This window comes from Pholcus phalangioides, unplaced genomic scaffold (assembly GCF_987345545.1).
Source record: "Pholcus phalangioides strain wild (caught in Gottingen) unplaced genomic scaffold, Ppha-v1.0 ptg000027l_1, whole genome shotgun sequence".
Taxonomy (NCBI): Eukaryota; Metazoa; Arthropoda; class Arachnida; order Araneae; family Pholcidae; genus Pholcus; species Pholcus phalangioides.
The window spans coordinates 5240010-5262170 of record NW_028301617.1 but is presented as its reverse complement, the minus strand read 5'-3'; the positions used below and the strand labels follow the sequence as shown (position 1 = coordinate 5262170).

The following is a 22161-nucleotide window of genomic DNA, read 5'->3' as shown; positions in this document are numbered from 1 at the left end:
AATCTTAGAATACGAAAGTAGTAGTCACGCCACTTTCACAAAAATGCGTACAAGAGGAACGCAACGAGAAGACATCCAACCACAAATCACCAACATTGTAGCATTTTGCTGAAGCTTTTCCCCCATTTTCGATTTTCTGCTAAAAGAATTTTTTATCTGGCTTAAACCCTGGTGAGTATGCAAATTGTGTGATAGGCAGGTACATAGGCGTACGCAGAATTTTCTCCAGGAGGGAGGGGCTCAGTTTTTTTTCTTCTCAAGGGGGGGTTTTCAATTTTTTTTCCTTCTCAATGAGGGTTTTTACGTTTTTTCCTGCAAAATAAGACCATAATCTTGGCTTGGGGGAAAAGGAGTTAGAACCCAAAAATCCACCCCTTGCGTATGCCAATGGGCAGGTATATGTATATAACAGTAGGGGACCTCAGCAAAATTTGTTTTACCTGGAGGAGGGCTATATGCACTTGCATGTCTATGCAATGAGATTCGTTGTTAAAGGTTGTCAAAAACTTTTTCGTCCACTAAGATTTTTGCACACTTTGGACACATTAATTCTTATTTTCCAAAACAAATTGTAATCATGTTGTTTGTATTACACTTACCACAAATTCTATTCATGCTAAAAAATTCCACTATTTATATAAAAAAAAACAACACTGAGAATTTTATTTTTACTACAAAGTCAAAAATGTAACGAATGCTTAACTACTGTGTCAACTAATCTTTTTTGCCAGTTTTCTTGTGTCAGTTGTTAACTCATCTCAAATGATACTCACAGAACAAATTAAATATATAATACAGACTGCAAAATAAATTCAAGTGAATTTTTGCCTCATTGGTTTTTTTAATCTGTAGCTTTTGCTGCGCATCGAGCATTTGAAGCAGCAGGCATCTCAAAGCATTAAAATGGTGAATAAAGTGAGCAAAACATGATGGCAATATTAAAAAATGATTATATTATTGAACATTGAGGCTATTTTAATGAATCTGAATGGTATTGGATTTGAGGACAAAATAATTTCATCAAAATTCATACTTCACAATCTTTAAACAAGTTTTTCTCAAAACAACACCTTTTGTCATTGTGGCACGATATCTCATGAACTATATTTCATAAAATTTGTTGTCTGGTATTTGTATCTTGCCCAGGCATATAAAATGAACTAGAATGGTTGACATATATTTAAGTTTTTATTTAAATTTTGAAAAATTTCATAAAATTCGAATTCTGATTTTTTTTTTAAATATTTTAACTTCACATATCTTAAAAAAGGCCAGTTAATTGCATTAAAAAACATTTTAGGACATTAAGCAATGTTTTTCACACAGGAATTCAAATTTGGGCAGATGAAATCACATGCTCAGTGGTGGTGTGTATGATCAATTTTTAACTTTTGATTGTAAGCAAAAACAAACAAAAAAATATTTTGCAAATTTGATGCATGTACATGAAACTACACAAACTTTAAATGTGACCCTTAAAAATTTGAAAAAATTGGGTGAATCAGCAATTTTTAAATATACAGGATGAATTTGACCTATTCGGTCAAATGAAAGGGGGGTGATAGACAAGCCCAAGTTGTATTATGAAACGCCCCCCCCCCCCCTACCTCAACCCTGTCCTATTTCAAACTGTTTTTGAGTTATGGTGGATAATCGATTATTACGAAAAAAAAATGTGTCAATTCTTAAAAAAATGTATTTGTGAAGTTTCTAAGAGACCTACACCAAAACTAAGCACATATTTGGAAAGAACGGGAAAAAATTATATAAGATCACATAATTTTTATTGAAATATCTGAATGTGTTGGCAAGCTACAAGCACTGAAAAATTGGTGAAGTTCAAAATCGAATTTTCGCTAAAATTTGTTTCCAATTATGTAAATACCCTTCTGGCCATAATCAGACAAATTTAACAAAAACTTGTCCATTGCATCAGCTTTTGAAAGAGCCTACAATAAACCGTATCAGCGTTCTGGTTCTGGAAAAATTCAGTCTTTTGTCTGCAATACAGTACTGTTTATTGAGTAGATATTCAATGAAAATTTGGAACAGTCAGTTACAGATGTTGTTGAAAATTTGATTTGCAAAAAAAATCCTATAAAGTGACTACCTCTGTCTACAGGATATTTGTATTTAATGGCAAGCTTCAAGCGCTGAGAGATGAGAAAAATCAAATCGTCGCCAAAACCTACTAAAATTACTATTACTTTGACGAACACAGATTTCGGTGATGTATTGCAAAGGACTGAATTTCTCCTAAACTAGATCGCCGATATGATTTATTATACTCTTTTGAAAGCTGGTACAATGCACAAATTTTTGGTAAATTTGACAGATTGTAGCTAGAAGGATGTTTGCGAAATTAGTGATGAAAAAGTTTGGTGACAATTCAAGTTTGAACTTTCCCAATCTTTCAGTGCCTACAGGATTGTTTTTGTTCTTTTCAAATCTCAGTTTGCATATAGGTCTCTCAGAAACTTCACAAATGCAGGTTTTTTAGACACAATTTTTTCCTAATTGATTATCCACCATAACTCGAAAACAGTTTAAGATAGGACAAGGTGGGTGGGATGTTTCATGATCCACTTGGGCTTGTCTATCACCTTCATTCATTTGGCTGAATAGATCAAATTCACCCTGTATACTACATTTTTCTGCATTTTCAGAATTTCACTGGTCCCTGCTGTAATGAAATAAACACTCGTGTTATTCCCAGACTGTAATTTAGCAATTATATATGTAGAAAACTTTCGGCCAATAAAGATTTTCTAGTTGCCTTTGCGGCCTGGAATTTGTCATGCGATGGTATACTAAATACATTAAAAAAAATTGTTCTCACTCAAAATAATATGCAAACCATGTTAAGGTGATTTTAAGTTTGAAAGAAATTTGGTCAAAAATTACTTTGTGGCCCAAATGATTTATTGTTCTCGTGATCCTGAACAAGAGAAAGTGTGATTTTTTTTAGATTCTTCTGACGTTGGCTTCGCGAATCTTTGTTTTCTAGGTGCTTTCTTTACCGATATGAACCTTCTTTGTCATTCAATGTTCTTATTTGTTGGTATTTTACCTGAGTGGCCAATTGATGATTCTGTAGGCCTACTTTGGGATCTCGTTGCATGAATGATGGGTTGTATCTTTTTCAATTGCTTAAAAAATAACTGCTTCACTATGATTTTTTAAATCCCTCAACTGATTTTCTAAATGTTCTCTTATCTTGCTTTTCATATTTTAAAAAGATTGTTCACTTTGTGATGAGCTTCTGGGGTTATCACTAACTAAACTTCTCATAATACCTTCTTTTTCACTGTCTTCCACGATAGTCAATTCTGACACTTCTGTGCTTGCAGGAATCGGATATTTTGTGCAAGCCAAATGAATATGCTTGCACACATTCCACTTGACACAATAATCTATGCGTGTGCAGCTGTATTGATGGATGCATAATTTCATTGGCGGCACAGAATTTTGCAGTTGCAATTGACTGCATTTTCTTGGATTAAATAACCTGACCCATCAGATGAATTGATTCCCTACCCATTATCAGTTTTCAGAAGTTCCGAAGAAAAAGACTCAATTTATGCCTCTTTCTTAGGAACTTCACCTTACTTGACAGTTTTCCCTTGTGGTAAGCAATCAACCTATCAAATAATTTATCCCTCATAAATTTCATTACCACCACTATTGTTTTATCAAGTCTTTTCACATGTTTACCCTTCAGGTAAATATTCTTGATAGTCCGGTCCATGCTCTCCACGTGCATGTTGGTGTTGAGGCCTGCATTTATTCTGTAACAAAATGCCCATGATTGGGGATTGTTCACATAATATCTGGAAAAATAAGTTCCAAATGATTCTGTTTCTGTATCATTTAGAAAGCATTCAATCGCTTTCTGAAGTATAATGACAAAACTGTCTTCATCTGTTTCATAAAGAAGGGTTCTCAAAACTCTATATGCTTCTGCCTGCTTTTCTAAATTTTTTATTTTGCACAAATTTTTTCGCCATGCTCTATCAACATGCCAGCAGCAAAAGAGGCGTCTGTTAGGAGTGTCTATTTACACAATCCAAGCATTGCAAAAATTGTCTGCCATGTCTGTCTGTACCAGCTTTCATTCTATAATGTGGGGAAATTTTTTTTAATGCTGTTTGATACCATAAAAGCACATTGAAAGCCTTGGCGCAAATCGTCTAGGTCCATGAGCGTTGTAAATTGGTAACCATATTCGTTTATCCCATGCTGCCTATGGTTACACAATCTGATGCAAATTTTTAAAAAATCTCCAGCTGTCTCTCATTTATTATAATAAGCATGAAATCCTCTGCGTCCAATACAGCATGTGTGGTACCTCGTGCCTTTAAAAAACAAAACAGCTTTTTTATTTCACCCGACTGTACCAAAGTCACAAGTCAGCAAAGTTTTCATTGTCAATTTCTCCAACAGCTGAAGGGCGGGATAGTTTAATGTGTTTACTCAAATACAAACCAGTTGAAAAATTCTTCTAGCAGACAGAACAAGTTTTCTTCACAGAGGGCTCTGGAGCTGAAAAGGGCATTTTGAGTGACGAAAGACATAAGTAGTGTTTAGCAAGAGAAAGAGCCATAAAATCTTTGAGAATAAGAAAATTACAACTATTGATTATGCAATATTGATACAAAAAAATACAATTACAGGAAAATACATTCAATATAAGAAAAATAATTACAGAAAAATACACTTAATATAAGAAAAATAATTACAGAAAAATACACTTAATATAATAAAATGATGACACAGGAAATATATAATTACAGTAAAATATACTTAATCTAGGAATATTACACTTGACATAGAAAAAATATCTAAAAATATAAATACTAAACCTAAAAAATATTTAAAAAATGGAAAAATAAAGTTAAAACATTAAATATATAAAAAAAATAATAAACACTATAAATACAAGAAAAATTGACCAAATGAACAAAAAAAAAGAAAATGAATGAAAAAAATTTATGAAAGTGAGCCCTAACTGATGTACTAATGAAATAAATGATGTTGGGTTGTGATGTCACCAAATGCACATGCGCATTATATCATGGCCCAAAGTTCCGAATTCCAAACAGGTTATGAAGTCTCCCGCATGAAATCATGAGAGGGTGTTGCTTCCTTAAGTTTAAGGCCTGCTGTTGTCAGCAGCCTTCGCGTTGAATGATAATCACAATGTCTTTTCTTCCTTCCTCGGAGAACTCCAAGAGCTGTGCCTTGTAAATTATTTTTTTCTTCCTTCCCATTATTTTTTCAGGTAATTTGTACATATGTATTGTTAAAAAAAATTTGCAATAAAAAGAATGGAAATACTTAGTTAATGCTGAAACGCATACAAATTGATACGATTGATGTTAAAATGTCCTGTTTTCTCCAATGGAACATATCTGAAAGGAAATAAAATAGAAAAGTTCATCCTACAGGCCCTCTTGACTCTCGGGCCCCAGGGCTGGGGACCTGCCAGCCCCTCCCCCATGACCTTCCCTATATTTAACCAAGAGGGATGCAAAAACTTTTCAACACAAATGTGTTCCTCTAAAGGGAACACTTTTGTGTTTATCTCCAAAGCAGAATATGCAGAAATCTGTGACGTATGTTGCAGAACAATCAGTGCTACTGCAGAATAACCTGGAAGAATTTTAAGGAAGCTGTAAAAAACACTACTATGGGAATTTATACTACTACTAACTATACATGCACTATGTACATATTGTTCTACAGAATTTCTAACAAATTGGCTGCACACTGGAATAAGTGTCCCTAACATAGTTATGTTGTCTGAATCACATGCTTGTTTAGTGTTCCTGTTGGTGCTGTCATCTGCCCTCCATATTTCAAAATGAAGATGGTAATTTTTTGTATCTTTACGTTATGTTCCTGTTTTAGGTCAGCTGCTCCCTTTGCACACACTTTTTAAAATGAGATACTGGCTCGCAACCATCATTTGAAATTGGGAACTGCAGAAAACCGAACTTCAGCCAATCACCACTGTGTCAACAATGTTCTAACCTGGATCCCTGTTATGAGTCCAGTGCGATGCCCACATGACTGCCTAGCGGGGGAATTTATACTGCAGAATATTTCGGCAGATAAATGCTGAGGAGGGCTTACTGCAGAACAATGCAAATTGCGCTTTAGGAGTGTTTATTAAGAGATTTCAAAAAATCATCAACGCAAACATCACACTTGAATGTTTCTTCGTTATGACCTTTTTGCTACTATCAAGTTGAAATTATAGAAAAAGTTTCACTACATACTCATATGAATTTTCTCCAAAATGAAAAAAATTCTTTCATCTTAAATGTGAAGAGATTTCGGAGAATATTTTTCCTCAAACTAGCACTGTTTTCCTTCAGAGTGGATCTTTTTATGTCTTGTCAAGATAGAACTATCAGTAAATTTTTTTAAACAAATATCACATTCATACGGTTTATCTCCAGTGTGGATCTTTTTGTGCTTATCCAAGTAAGACTTGGTTGAATATATTTTACCACAAACATTGCATTCATATTGATTGTCTATATTGTGGATCCTTTTGTGTTTACTCAAGTAAGAGAATAGTGAAAACCTTTTATGACAGACACCACATTCATATTGTTTCTCTTCAGTGTGTGTTCTTCTATGTGTATTCAAGCTAAAGCATGTGGAAAACTTTTTACAACAAATATCACATTCATACGGTTTCTCTCCAGTGTGGATCCTTTTGTGTTTTGCTAAGATATAGTTTTCAGTAAACCTCTCAAGACAGATATCACATTTAAATGGTTTTTCCCCAGTGTGGACTTTTTTGTGTTTACCCAAGTAAGCTTTGGTTGAATATATTTTACTACAAATATTACATTCATATCGGTTTTCTTCAATGTGGATACTTTTGTGTTTATTTAAGGAAGACAATAGCCAAAAGCTTTTATGACAGACATTGCACTCATGTTGTTTCTCGCCAGTGTGGATTATTTTATGTGTTTTCATGATAGACTTGTCCGTAAATGTTTTGCAACAAACATCACATTCATATGGTTTTTCTCCAGTGTGGATCCTTTTATGTCTTGCCAAGACAGAGTTCATTGAAAACTTTTTAAAACAAATATCACATTTGTATGGTTTTTCTCCAGTGTGGATCCTCCTGTGTGTTATCAAATTAGAGCTGTTTGAAAACCTTTTACAACAAACATCACATTCATATGGGTTTTCTCCAGTATGGATTCTTTTATGTTTTTTTAAAGTAGATCTGTCTAAAAACCTTTTACAACAAATGTCACATTCATGTGGTTTTTCTCCAGTGTGGACCTTTTTGTGTTTTTTCAACTCAGAGTTAGTTATAAACATTGAACCACAAGCATCACACTCATATGGTTTTACCCCAGTATGGATCCTTTTGTGCATACTTAGATTAGAGGAATGCGAGAAAGTTCTATGACACACACCGCACTCATATGGTTTTTCACCAGTGTGGACATTTTTGTGCATATTTAGCACAGAGGGAAACAAAAACCTTTTACCACAAACATCACAGTCGTATGGCATTTCTCCACAACGTAACTTTCTAGGTGAATCCATCAGTGACATACCTGAAGAAATGCACAAATCTAGTTGATGTGGTTTTTCATCAGAAGGAATGGGAGTGTGTAAATAGAAATGCAAACACCACATTCGATTGTTCTTCTGCAGAATGAGTAATGTTATGTTGTTTCAATTAAGTTGAGAGTGAAATCTGTTTCCGATACCACATTCATATGTATTCTCCCCATTGTGAATGTGATTACGTATAACCATGTTGAAACTGCATATTATAACACTTCCATTATGCAGTTCCTTATATGCCATTGTATTGTTAAGGATAGAAATGTTTGGCACTGAAGAAAAGTCATCCATATTAAAATATTGTGACATGAAATTACAAGGTAATCTGAAAGATGATGGAAGATTCTACTTCTATATTCTGAAAGCAGTTCATCCTCAATCAAGAAACTGTGCTGGTGATTCACTTTCTTTATGCATTCTATGTATTGCCTTGAAGAAAAATTGACTTGTCCAATGATGTTTTCCAAGTACCTGTTAATGGGAAAATAACTGATAAATTTATCAATATTTTAGTTTTTGGGTGATTGATTAGATTTTCATTTTTAATGGTGCAAGGATCTACTGTATATGGCGATGTGTGTGTCAATCATTCATTAAATTAAAAAAAAAAATTCTTATATAACAGATACATATATAAAAATAGCAATCATATAAAAAATAAATAAAAAAATAAAAGAACTGAATACTAACATTCAGAGTAGTTTATTATGCTTCATTTTTTTCCCCCTTTTCAGACTTTCTCCCTGAATTTTATCAAATATTTGCATAGTTCCATCTTTTCAAGAAATATTTTTAATTTCCCTGAGTTTCCCAGTTGCTTGTAATCCTGAAGATTCTGCTTTAAATCCATACCGACAAAGAGAGCTTTTGCTATATTTTTGCCAGGGGTAAAACCTGCTTGAATATAGAGAATGTAAACTTTTACACATTGATGAAAAAATTTGGAGAATTTTTACAAAGGCACAATATTTCAGCATGGATATATTTTTCCTAGAAGTAAAAAGCATTTCTTTCAAGGAGCCAAATTTTTTGAGAAAGTAAATGAAGAAAACAAGGAAACATCTATTTTCTGGATATTACGCTGAGGTGAACACTGAAAGAAAAGTCATCTTGTCACCGCCGGGACTCGAACCAGGTCCTCTTGCATGCTGGGCGAGCATGCTACCATCTACACCACTGAAGACACGACCCTGCCTTCCTTATTTCGTGCACTGTGGCGTGAGGCACTGAAATAGAGACATTAGTAGCCTCTCAACTTTAGGAAATGGGCCCCAGGTGGGATGGTTTAGAGAGAGATAGATGGCTTTTTCCCAGCCCACGATATCCAGGATTTTCTTTCGAAGTTCACCTCAGCATAATATCCAGAAAATAAATGTTTCCTTGATATCTTGGGCTGAGAAAAAGCTATCTCTCTCTAAATGAAGAAAATCTTTGTAAATTAGCTTGCTTGTTATAAAATCCTTAATCAGCACGCACATGCCTTTCTTATTTTTAATTCAAATCATCAAAGTGAATGATAAAGAGGCGGTACAGGGGTGGGAAGTGACTAAGTCCATTTCGGAGCAGCTTTGGAGCAGCAAAATTCAGGATTTGGAGCAGTTTTGGAGCAGCAAATTCGGGATTTGGAGCAGCAAATATGAGATTCGGAGCAGCAAATATGAGATTCGGAGCAGATATTTATAAATTGGAACAGTGAAATTAACAAGAATATTTTCGTTAACCCTCAACCCTTTTCAAAATAAACTGCACTGTCTTTTGTTATCAAACATCTTTTCGTCAGCTTGATTTTTGTGTTTTAGGCTTTTGACACCTTGTTTGAAAGAGCGGCTATCATAAAATTTTTTGCACCCGTCTATTTAAGATGATTTTTGCTTACTGTGGGCACTATTTGCTGCCTTGAACAGCAGCACTTCAAATGAGCTAAAAAAATTTTATAAGTTTTTAATTTTTTTATACTTGGAAAGAAATTGTTGCAAAATGGGAGAGAATTTCGGAACAATCAACTCGATGTTTGGCGATTCAGCACTCATTATCTGGCGAGATTGGCGATCTGACACTCGCTATTTGGCGAGATTGACTATTTAACGCTCGTTATTCGGCAAAGTTTCTAAACTAACATCCGTAATTCGGCGGACATGCGCTTTTTACTCCCGGAATGAAAATTTTTTTCACGAAACATCGGGATTTAACACAATGACAATCGACTACAGTAATTTCTGCTGCTTCCAGTGACGACTTTTTTTTTTAAACGGAAACACTCGAATTTGCACTTTAAAGCTGAAAGGCATTGCAAACCATCTTCAGTTCCATGATCACGGACAATATCGGGGTTTCGCGATGGAAAGCCCGATCAGGGGCCGATAGTTTAAGTATAGTGGAATAAAACACGCTCTTCTCTCTCGTAAAGAAACGTTTCGTGGCTAGCAGGAACAAAATTTTTTTGGCGTCCTCTCCGAAATTCCGGGCATACTGAAGCAAAATTCGCTATTTGGCGCAGAAAAATGCGAAAATACGCTATTGGAGCAGGATGGCGCAAGATATTAGTTTTGGCGCAGTGCGGCGCAATTGGCGCAGAGTTCCCACCCCTGGGCGGTATAATGAATATAAATGTGTCGACAAAACAGTATTAGTTTTAGGTGCTTTATCGCAGAACTGTGAGTACAAAAAATTCAGTTTCATTGGTTCAGACAAATTTAGTCAAAAGAAGTTGGTTTTTTTCTATTGAACGCTAACTTAAGCTGAGATTATAACTTTTTCTCCGAATGTTATATATAGAAAACACAGCACCATTTTCAACTGAAAGTATCAAACATATCATACATTAAGGTAAATACACCACTATAGTGGGTCACTTAAGAACATTTAATTCATTATACAGTAGTCTCTCACTTATACGTTGGTGCAAGGGAACAAGAAAAAAAAGACGAATAATTAAGAACGTAAGTGAAAATTAAGAAAAATGCATTCAAAAAATATCTATTACATGAAAATTGACAGAGGAAAGTACATTAAATTTTAATATATGTATACTGGTTTCATTCTCTGAACATAAGACTATTTTTTCATCAAAATCATATAACGCAACTGAAAATCTGATATTGTTTCTGTTGCCACCTATCCTGGAGAGAGCCACCTTTTTGATTAATGCCAGGACCACATTGGCCAGTCAAGGCTGGCCCAATATGTTCCAATGTTGGTTATGGCCAAGTAGTATGGCCGCTCCACCATTGGCAAAGATTGTCAAATATTGGAGGCTCAAAGATATTGGAAGGCTGGTCTAACAGAACAACCAATACCTTCCAGCTTCTAACCCAAGTCAAAAGTGCCACCTTCTTTCCTGCTCTTCCAATTAGTCTAGCCACACATTGGTCAAAGAATGCCAATAGTCACAACTAGAGATGTAAAATTCTCAAGAATAATCTTTAGGAGAATATTCTCATCTAGGAATTTCTATTATAATTAACTTGAGAATATTCTTATAAGTTCTTGATGGGAATATTCTCTTGTTATTTTTAATATAGATATATATATAATATCCTTGAGAATATTCTCTGGAAGGAGAATAATATAATTTTATAAATTACTGGGGAATATTATAGAAACTTAAATATTATCAATAACTTAAGTTATTAATAATAGTCCTTCCAGACTTGAATATTCTCCTTGATGAGAATATTCTCCAGTTACACAAGTCCTTCCATAGAGTATTCTCAAGAATATATATAATAACATGTATTATAATAAATCCTCTGTAAATAACTTGAGAATAAATCTCATCATTTTTGATAAGAATATTCTATGTCCTCGTCGCTTTTCCCATCAAGGAGATGGGAATACTAAAGTTTGTAGCCTACAACATTAAAGTTTGAAAGCAAGAAAATTAAACCACCATGAGGCTGAATTGCATAACTTGCAAAGAAATGCGAGTGATACAGAATTTAAGTGTGTGTGCGCATTGAAGAAAATAACAGTTCTGTATCTTCGAATGAAGGTGACTATATAAGAATAGCTTCCTTTGTCAATCAACTTTGGTTTACGTTTTTGTTTTTAACTTATTTTTGAAAATTTATCTAATTTTGAAATAATTTTTTAAGGTTTGAATCTAGAGGTTTCTAAAATATTCATAACCAAACTTTTAAAACCTCTCATCACGTGACTGAGAGAATATTCTGAGAACATTCTCAAACTAAAAGTTTTCCTTATGAGGTGATGCCAAAAATTTCTTTGTTTTAAATATTAGGAAATGAAACTGATTTATAATTTACAATATAAACAAAATTAGTAAAAAATATTTCATTATTTATAAGAAAAATGAACATCCTAAATTATTTTCCAATTTTTACATCCATTTTCAAATCTCTAGTCACAACAATGAGAGTGTTCTAGAGAAACCAGTTCTGTTCTTGGCAAATATTCACCAAAGAATATTGGGATAAGCTGGGCCAGTGTGTAGCCAGCCTATGCTGCTTCTTTGTATCAAAGGAAAGGCAAATATCTGCGAATGACTATTGGGCAAGGCTTGACACGAATGTGGCCCTGGATTTATATGACTGGAAGTTGGTTGTAAAAGTTATGAAGAAATTTTAGCCCTTCTGAAACTTGCAGATTCCTTTGAATTATCCTCCAAAATGTGTGATCTCTTCCACGTTGTTATGTACATTTCAGACGCAGTGTTTTTTAGTTCTCCTAACTTAGTTTTATCAAACTTCCATTTATTCATTTTGAGTAGAACCAATAACTGTTTTCATTTACTCATTTCAGGTATTGAAAATATAGCAATTTCTTTCACAATCAAAGCTACTACAAACTGGAATAAGTAGTCAAACATGAAATGCAATCTCTTGCCAAAAATGTCATTTTTCTAAAACATTTGCTATTGATTGCAAGTTCTTAACCCTATCACCATTCTGTCATGTGAATTTGATTAATCCTTTCAGTTAAAATCCCTAGCACCTGCAAAGGAGTCTGGTCAATTCATACTAATAAGCCACATTGAACGAGGTGATAATTGGCACTAGAATCTGACTATGAGAGTTGTTCAGGAGGAAAAGAACATAGGGAACCCATTTTGATTGATGGCCAGTCAACCATAAACAAATGAAAGAAGGGAATAAACCAAGGAAAGAAGGGAATACACTCTTGAACAAAATCAAAGCTTCTTCAATGAAAATCTGTTTAAACCCTTTGAAAAATCCTTTTTAGGGGAAAAAATCTGAACTTTTTGCGGCTCATAACTGAGAGGTATATCACAAATTAAGTTGTAAAATATGAAAAAGAAATGAGCATTATTTTCCTATCCCATAGGCTGGGAGCACAGAAAATTGTCTTATAACTGAAGCATAGGCGGAGATAGACTTGGAAGTCTGGGGGGGGGGGGGCACGATGATGTCAATTCATACATACACATACATTAGATCAGTCGACTCCACCTTTGATGCTGGGGGGGGGGGGATGCCTCCCCCGCATCTCCGCCCATGAACTGAGGAAATGTATAAATGAGAGGCTGTATAAGTGAAAGAGGTCACTGTATTTAAAACTTAAAGTAATATCCATTTAAATACAGGGCATCCATAATTAAAGGACCATATTGTAACGTAGCCTACAGGCAAAACCAGTCATCAGAAAATTGTGAAATTTTGTAGACTTCATGAAGTGATGGGAATTTGTTTTTGGGGGGGGGGATTAGTTGCACATGTTGCCACCAGAGGGCGTTTTATTAATAAATTAGACATTTAGGCAAACTTTAATAATTTTAACAATTGTTAAACACTTACAATTCTTACTGCAAAAAAACATGTTCCAGATGATGGCCATCATTTTCAGATACCATGTGAAATCACAAGATGGCATGTGACTGAAGAGTGTGTGTGGGGGAAATGTTAAACACGCGCCGTGAAATGCTGCCTTTAAGGTCAGGTAAAGTTCTTGGATTGTCACAACTTACTAGACATTTAAAATGCCCCCAAAGCCAAAAATCATATAGATCAAGGTCTGGGGATCGGGAAAGCCATAGATTAGGGAAGTGCCGGCTGATGACAAGCTCTTCTGTGTATTTTAAAAACATTCTTAACACACACTGCAGTGTGTGGAGGGAGGAGCTCCGTTTAGCATAAAGATTGTGTCTGCAAAGCAGTGACGTGCTTGCAGAATTGGAATGATTTCTTTCTGCAACAGCAATGCATATCGCTTCCCAGTGATCGAATATGTCATTGGACCTGTAGAACGTAACTCCTCGTAGAAGTAGGGACAGAGAATAAATGCTGCAGTAAATCCACACCATACTGTCACTTTTAGTGAATGCAACGGAACCTCTAAGATAGCGTGCAGATTTTCTGGTTCCCAAATTCAGCAGTTGTGAGTACTGACTGCATCATCCAAGCGAAAATGTGCTTTGTCTATCCAGAGAATATTCCAAAGCTAATCTCGTAAATTTATCGTCATTGTGAGCAGCAAACACATATTGAGAAACAAGATCTCCGTGAATGTTTCTAGGTTTTATAGCAGCTGCTGCGTGAAAAATTTACAGATTGAGGTGAAAACAGACAGGTGTGTTCAAGTCGCGCACCTCGTTGAATAGCTTCTTCCTCGCTTCTCGAGTATGTGTGGAGTGTAACAAAACAATATGTTTTCATCACCAGTCTCTGTTGCACACTTCCATACCTCTCAGTCACTGCAGTATAGTGCAGCCTTAGAACACTTGCGTTACTCTTTGACAGATATACCATTCAAGTTAAACTCCCTATCAGAACTCAAACGTTGATTGTTTACATGCTATTTTTGTAATTATGGAGTTTATAATGTGTAAGTCAGATTCTATTATTTTGAAATTAAAGAACATGTTCACCTTATTAAGCGGTAATTAATTTGTGGTTTTGCAATTTGTAGTTTTGATATACTATATAATCTAAACAAGTGTGAACTTTTGTGGCACTGTAGTAGCAGCACACCATACCCATTGCCTGGAAAAACCTGAGAAGACTTACCTCTGTTGAAAGCTTTCTTTGTGAACAATAAATGCGTTGATTGGTCGATATTATCAGTTTCAGTTGGAATTAGTTGCATCTAAATGAGAGAGAAAGTTCAAAATTACTATAACAGTGATACATACTTACATTTTCGATGGAATTATGCAGGGCTATTGGCTGCAATGACCTTCCCCTGACTGGGATACATGCATATTTAAAAGAGCAACAACATAATTGATGTCAGTTTCTAGATCCTTGAAAATTTTCCATCCACAACACTTAGCTATAAGGAAAGTGGAATGAGGACTTTGCGAGCTGTCCCTACGTGACCGCATCACACCCTTTTGGAGCGAAGCAGGCAAAACATTCCCTGAACTTGTTAATGCAATGGGTCAATTCCAAATACGAGACCTATACATTCCATTTTTTTTCATTTTCGGCCATTATACATCTGAATTTTTTTTTTTATAAAAATGAATACATACTTCCGTACAAGAAAAATACCTTTTTTAAAAACTAAAGAGGAACTATTTTGTTTATAAAAAAACATACATTTCTAAAATATTATGTTTTGCATTTTGGTGAAGGCTTCCACATTGAAAATTCGTAGCAGTGAATATTTCCACGAATTAACTGCTCAAAAAGAACTTACAATGCAAGAAATGAAATAAAAATTAAAAGGGAAAAAATATTTTAAATAAAAAAAATTAATATTTTTTTCCAACATTATATATACTACAATGTACACAATCAAGTTTTTCCCCAATAAACAACTTACAAACAGGTCCGCAGAGCATAATTTGAAATATTAAAATCACAATTCACAAGAGCACGTATACATGCTTGCTATCAATAATGGCTAGAAGAGATCTCGGCAACGGGATAAGTCCAGTGGCAAAGTTTTGGCATTCATTCATTCATGCTATCAGATAATTACTTAGTTACAATGCAAACCTTCGAAGAGGCAACCTTTTATTTAAAAATAAAAAAAGTGTATTCATCACCAGGTTTCAAGAAAACAATAGAATCAATCATTGTTCGTAACAGTAGCCAAACTATGATAATTGTCTGATAATTACAATACATTGATAATATAATTACATATTATCAACGTAATTATAACACTGATGACACATTTATTATTTAGCATATTTCGCTTTCCATATTTAGCAAATCTGATGACGTAAATAGTATTAACTGAGTTTTACTTACTCCTCATTCTCGCATTATTTTCCCAAAATTATTTTTACCAGGAATAGAAAAAGTTTAGGTCCTTTTTGTTTCTTTGATATTTTACATGCCATAATTTTAGTTCTTTTAAGTCACTATTTTGTTTAGGACATACAAAATATGCTCCATTAAAACATGCATGTAAATTTTCCTGTCATACAAATTATAACCCAAATAGTAATAAGCAATTTCTACAAGATTTCAAAAAATATTTATAAAGCTAAAAATTCACGTGAAATTAATTTATTTCGAATTATGCTCATTAAGCGGAATTTGAACGTGAAATGAAAACTACATGCGTTTAGTTTTACAAATTGTAGTAGTCGAATCCCGTTATAGCGAAATTCTCGTTTTAACGAACATTTTGCTAATCCTTCAGATAAGTTCACATAAGAACAATACAAAAACATGGAATTCCTTTATAACGAAATTTCAATTTAACGAAGTGGTTTCTCCGGTCTCTTGGAGTTCGCTATAACGGGATTCGACTGTATAAAAGTCAATGCACCTTTTGATATAAAACCACGTGCACTTGCTTATGAAACTGAAGTTTATTTCCCATCTCTCCTTTAGTTTTCCCCATCGGTTGGTGCAATTATAGGCAGAGCACGATATCGCCATTTGCGCATGTGCAGATGGGCAGCTATACTAATGAAATAATATGAAAACAACGGGAAAAAAATACTCGAGATGGAAGTCTTCCCCCATTGTTTACATGCTGATATCGGCAATTGTTTTGCTTTTGCCTGTAGAGATGGGCGATCCGCTCATGAACCGTCTAGAAGAGCGGCTCTTTTTCAAAGAGCGAGTGAGTGACGTTTATTGAAAAAAGAACCGCGGTTCTTACACTTCCTCCACACCCAGGAACTACCACAAGCGAGTTTTTCCAAAGGGGCCGTTCAAGTATTACGTCAGCAATTTTTGAGCCATTCTCGACCCCCCCCCCCGGTTAGCAAGAAGTCAGAAAAACTTTGACCCCTTTCCCCTACCTGACAGCAAAATTTCGTCATCTCTGCCCCCCCAATCACATATTTGTGTAATCAGGGTGACCATACGTCCCGTATTTCCCGGGACAGTCCCAGTATTTTCTGTTTTTTTGACCATCCCGACTTTTTGGCAAAAGTGTCCCTGTTTTTCCCGTATTTTACATGAAGCCTACTAAAATTTTTATTCTTTATTGAAGTCAGAGATTAACATTATTTTTCAACTCATAAATTATTTTATGATAATTACAACTATATATGAGAATATTAATTTCCCACATTTGCCTTGGTGAACTTTTTTTTTTTTTTTTTTTTCGTGGAATGCATTTTAATCTACCGCGATTTGCAGTAATGCATCATTTCCCGCCATTGTGATTTTCCGCAATTTCAACAATGTTTGGCAACTTTGGTTTTGGCGTCGTTTTTGGCGATAATTGGCGATGTCCCATATTTTCCCGTATTTGAATTCCCAATGTCCTGTATTTCTCTCGAAGAAATATGGTCAGCCTAGGTGGAATCAGACACTGTACGCTGGGGGGGGGGCATAAGGGGGCCAGTGGCGTAGCCAGGAGGGGAGCAGAGGGAGCGATTGCTCCTCCAATCAAAATTTTGCTTACATTGGCTCCTATTTTTCTAAATGACTTGATCTTTAGAAAAACTTGAAAAATATTGACTTTTTTATTTGCTACCTTCATTGCGCCTCTTGCAGTTTCACAGTGATTGGGTTTGTGCTAATCCTTAAGAGAAGACGGAAAAAAAGAGGTTTTCATTACCATTTTTGACAATTGCTCTCAAGCTCTTCATCTGGAAGCATGTTCAGATCAGCCTCTGTTCCCCACCTTTATTAAAGGGCAGAATCTCTCTTGCCCGCTTCTAGCTGTAACTTTTTCCTCTTGCTATCGGTCGTTCTCGGTAGAGCTCCTAGAAATACCTTTCATAGGTATGAGGATATGGCGTTCACGAAAACCCATTCTGTTCTGAAGGGTCACCAAGAGCACTGACTAAGGCGCCTTTTGAAGTGAACCTATTGTGGACAGACCACTGAATTCTATGAAGTAATGACTAAGATTCAAGCTCCAAGAAGTATCGCCTTTTCTTTAAGCGCCTTAGGTAGAGCTCGAACTCCTAGGAATACTACTTTATGTATGGAGGACTTATCTAGATTCATAGTGCCTAGAAATGCCACGTTATCTGCAAGTGCCTTGGCAAGAGCTACTAGCTTGTGTATAGGGCAGTGTCAAAGATTAGGAAAAGGTGGAAAACAGCCATGAGCTTTTGAGCCCTAAAATACCCAAGATTTTGGGGCACAAAAAGATGTTCTGGAAGTCTTTTTTAAAGGTGGGTAAATAAAAATATCTATAATCTTGGATCAATAGCGCTCTGATATGTAGGTAACGGGAGAGGAAATTATAGTTTTCCATATTTGTGCGATAATATATTGTACTATATATTGTACGGTGATAATGCATAATTTTATGTTGAAATGTGACTTTTCAGAAACATTTCTTTTTCATGGTGTAGTTTCCCTTTTCTGCGAATCACTGTTTGTTTCATCATTATGCATATACAGCAGTGTGCCGCATCGGAGAAATTATTCCTTGGAAAAAGTTATGGTCGGTGTGTTTGTTAACTCATGACACGTATATCTCCCCTTCAATTAATCCAGTGTTTCTTAAACTTTTGGCACCCGTGCCCCCCCCCCCGACTTCGTCATCATTTATCCGTGACTGCTCAGAATAGCCTGAAGCCGGGGGGGTTCTCGAAATTTTCCACCTTAGGTGCCCCTTTCCCCTATTCAACGCTTATCCGCGAGCTTCGCCAGCTCCCTAGAGCCCCGTTTAACAAAAAATATTTTCAAAAAAACCTTTGTCAGGGTCACCGCTCCGTGGTGCCCTGACGAAGATTGGAGGCGCACCAGGGTGTCGCGGTGTACAGTTTGAGAACCCCATGGCCTAATGTAAAAAAAACCCCACTACAAAGCAGTGAATGAGCGCGCATCAATACACCAACTTTTAATTTTTTCAACTTCGAGCAGAGAGAACTCCCCTTTAAATAGTATCTCCAAAGGAAGCCGGTAGATAATAAAGCGTAAAAAATATTTCAATCGATTCATACACCTGCCACTTTTACTTCGCCACTTGACACATTCGGAAGATGAGCAGTGGCATCACAAACACGCCTCAGGGATACTTAAATAGATTACGGACACATACGACAATTTCTGGCGCACACTAATTCGTTTGAAGCAGTGGTTCCTAAACCTTTTTGGATTCAGGCCACCTTCTGCTTGTGCGTCTGCAATCTATAGTAGTATGTGGTAACCCCTGCGATCGTTTGGGCATCATGATGGATTCATCCCGGTTTGAACCCCCACTAGTGGCACAGTGGCGATTGACTGGAGCGAATCTTTTTTTTTTTTTTTTTCAATTTCCAGGTACGAACGCTAACCGATCTTTCGTTTGGAAAGCCTTCCCGCAGAGAGCAGGCAGGCTTTCACCGTGGTATTTGTATAACACGAAACTTCAGGCACCTGCCAGTTTTACTTCTAATATCGAAGACAGATGGCAAAACTTCTCAAACTGAAACCATGCATAACTATGCATTTCTTATATTATGGTCACGCATAATATAAGAAAACTTTCCTTCATCAATTAATTTGTTTGAAATTCCATAAGAGAAATGTCTTGGAAGTACATGTACGATTGAGTAGAAGTAGTGTACATGTGATACGTTCTTACTTACGATAAGAGTGTAACATGATAAAAGCGATTAAATGGAAGCGCATGAAGATTTCTTTGAACTTTCATATCTTGGAATAATTTTAGAGAGAGAAAATATATATTTTTTTCCTTTTTATTTTATTCTATCATTTTTTTATATTTTAATCTAAATTTTTTTCAAACTACCTTTTTTAGGGTGACTTCCCAGTTGTTTTTGCTGCTTGCATTTGTATAAGTACACAAAACATAAAATGGAATTTACATTTATTTTACATTACAACTGAAAACAAAATAAATTTTTAATTTTTTTAAATTGGGAAATTCAAAATTCGTTCCACTTCCACTAACGCATAATTTCGAGTTTGCGCCTTAAGCACGAACAAAAAAATGGCACCTTTCACAATTTCGCTCCCCCCCCCCCCCCACGGACCAAAACCTGGCTACGCCACTGAAGGGGGCTCCTGCCCCCCTCCAAAGGATCGAAAAATCATTTTTTTAAATGCAAAAAATATTTTTTTTTAAATCAAAATTTGGAAAGAAAATACCTTTATATTGGGGAAAAACAGCTATAAGTGCGGGACAAACCGTTTTACCCGCATTTAACACTGTTTTTTTTTCTTAAATTTCCTCCGTTTTTGGATTATCTGAGTGAATATCCTACTTGGAAACATGGAATGTTTTTATGGTTCCTATCGGGAGAGACAGGGCAACAACTTTCTAATTGGGTTTTTGGGCAAACATACAAAAAGGTATTTTTTTATTTTATTAACTATATGCGACCCCTTGCAACATGAATGACATATCTGAGTACAACACGTTATTTGGAAACTTTTTCTAATTGGAATTATACCTCTAGGATCAATGGTTTGTCAGTAAAATGCCCCCCCCCCATCGCTTGTTATGCACCCTGTGTAATAATTGATGAAAATTTAATTTAGACGTTAGGAACTCCCCCCCCCCCCCAATCGTAATTATAATTACAATAAAATTAAGGACAAAACATTAAACCTGACAAATATGTGAGATGAATATTTACAATTTTTGCTGTGTATATATTCACGGATTTTATAAATATTAAAAATTCAAATAAATGCCGTTGAAGAAACGGGACAAATGTATAAAAAAAAAAATATCGGAACAACGAAAATTATAGGAATGCCCCGTAATACGGGACAGAAATGGTCCGTCAAATTGTTTCAGACATTTTACTGGTCCCTTGTTTTTCCAGAAAGGTTGAGGAACACTGCTATATATACAGGGGAGATGTACACTCACGGATGTCTTGGGAAACAAAAGTTTCAGCTGCCAAATTGCTTATATACAAATCATTTCATGTTCTATGCACCAATTTTTTATACATATTGTATTTACATTTCATTCGATCGAGTTTCTTCTTTAGCAGGTGAACAAACTTTACTTTGTTTTAAGCACGTACTTACGAATCACGGGTTGGACAACTTCCATTCTTGATCTCTCCGGACATTGCTGCTGCTCAAATAGTTCATCGTTTGATAAGTTTAATATTAGACATAAGTCGTTACGTTAAGATCAAACCTAAAACTTATGCAAATAAATTAGATTAGGCCCAACAGGTGCTTCGAAACCGTTTATCATCACTTGAGATGAATTGCTCTCTATATATAAGGAGGATCCACTGAGCCATAAAATACAGTTTGTTTTTTATGCGAAAAGTTGAGACATGAAGTTCTTTTCCTTCTCGTGGATACTTGCCCTTGCGGCCATCTTGATGCTTGCGCTGGTCCAAGGTAAGGACGAAGATTACATTCGTTAATAATCATCTTTTATTCTTCTTTTGTAAGGCTAAAAATCGACGGATACCTAGGATGATTACACAGTTACTACTGCAGATAGGTGAAATAATTGTAATAAACGTGCTTTTAATGATAGAAGCATACAACTTGGGGCCACATATACACAGGGGGGTAACTATAGACCGCCCAATAATTACACACGTGATTCCTTGTGAAAAACTAATATGAGAAATTTTTTTCAGTTTTTTTGATTTGACCCATAATTAATGATTTACAACGCTTTAAAAATTGATGACGCCACTTGAAAATTCTGCCAAACTCACCGAACGTACACCAAACATTTTACTTGGCGGTTTTTTAAACTGAGCAGTGGTATAAGCCTAGGAAGTCGAGAAAGTAAACCCCAGTTTCTTTTGCTTCACTGTTTTTATAATTGAATGAAATATTTTCTCTTAAATTATGTCTCAAAAATCGACTTCATTGATCAGGACACCCCTTAAATTAATAAAGTACCTCCAACAATTTTGATATAAGATTTTTTTTTCTAGTTCCGATTCAGACGTTTTGGAAGATCTACATGTTGTATCACAGCTTTTAATTGTAATTCTGCAACGCAATTAACTAAGTAACACAACAAGCATAATGAATGAAATCGATCACAGGTGCAAATTGTCACGATATTGAAGACTAACAATTACAGTTTAAAATTTTTACGGCATCTCATTCATGTTATGAATGTGCGTAGGAAACAGTAGGCCCCTACCCAAAACCATATTTGGAACAACAGACAGTAAACAAGTCTTTGGTTTTCATTTCGAAAATTGAGAACTGTGGGGACGGAGTAAGAAACGAAATGCATATAAAAGAGCAAAGTGGTGGCAAAATC

At 35.4% G+C, this 22161-nt stretch overlaps 1 protein-coding gene across 5 annotated transcripts in view; it reads right to left on the bottom strand.

The window, feature by feature from the left end:
- The window catches only part of LOC149068234 (uncharacterized), a 39658-nt gene extending 23055 nt beyond the window's left edge, over window positions 1-16603 (bottom strand). For 2 of the 5 annotated variants that reach the window (XM_089251475.1, XM_089251478.1), the window contains exons 1-2: window positions 16309-16603; window positions 14589-14667 (exon numbers count right to left, since the gene is read on the bottom strand). Coding sequence is in view for 4 of the 5 variants with exons in the window: in XM_089251478.1 (XP_089107604.1) it covers window positions 14589-14667; window positions 16309-16383 (154 nt within the window). In the remaining variant the exon portion in view is untranslated. Of the gene's footprint in view, window positions 1-4836; window positions 8077-8335; window positions 8500-14588; window positions 14668-16308 lie in introns of those variants that run through there. The other 3 variants (XM_089251474.1, XM_089251479.1, XM_089251477.1) reach the window with 3 other exon arrangements.
- Window positions 16604-22161: the final 5558 nt, after the last annotated feature.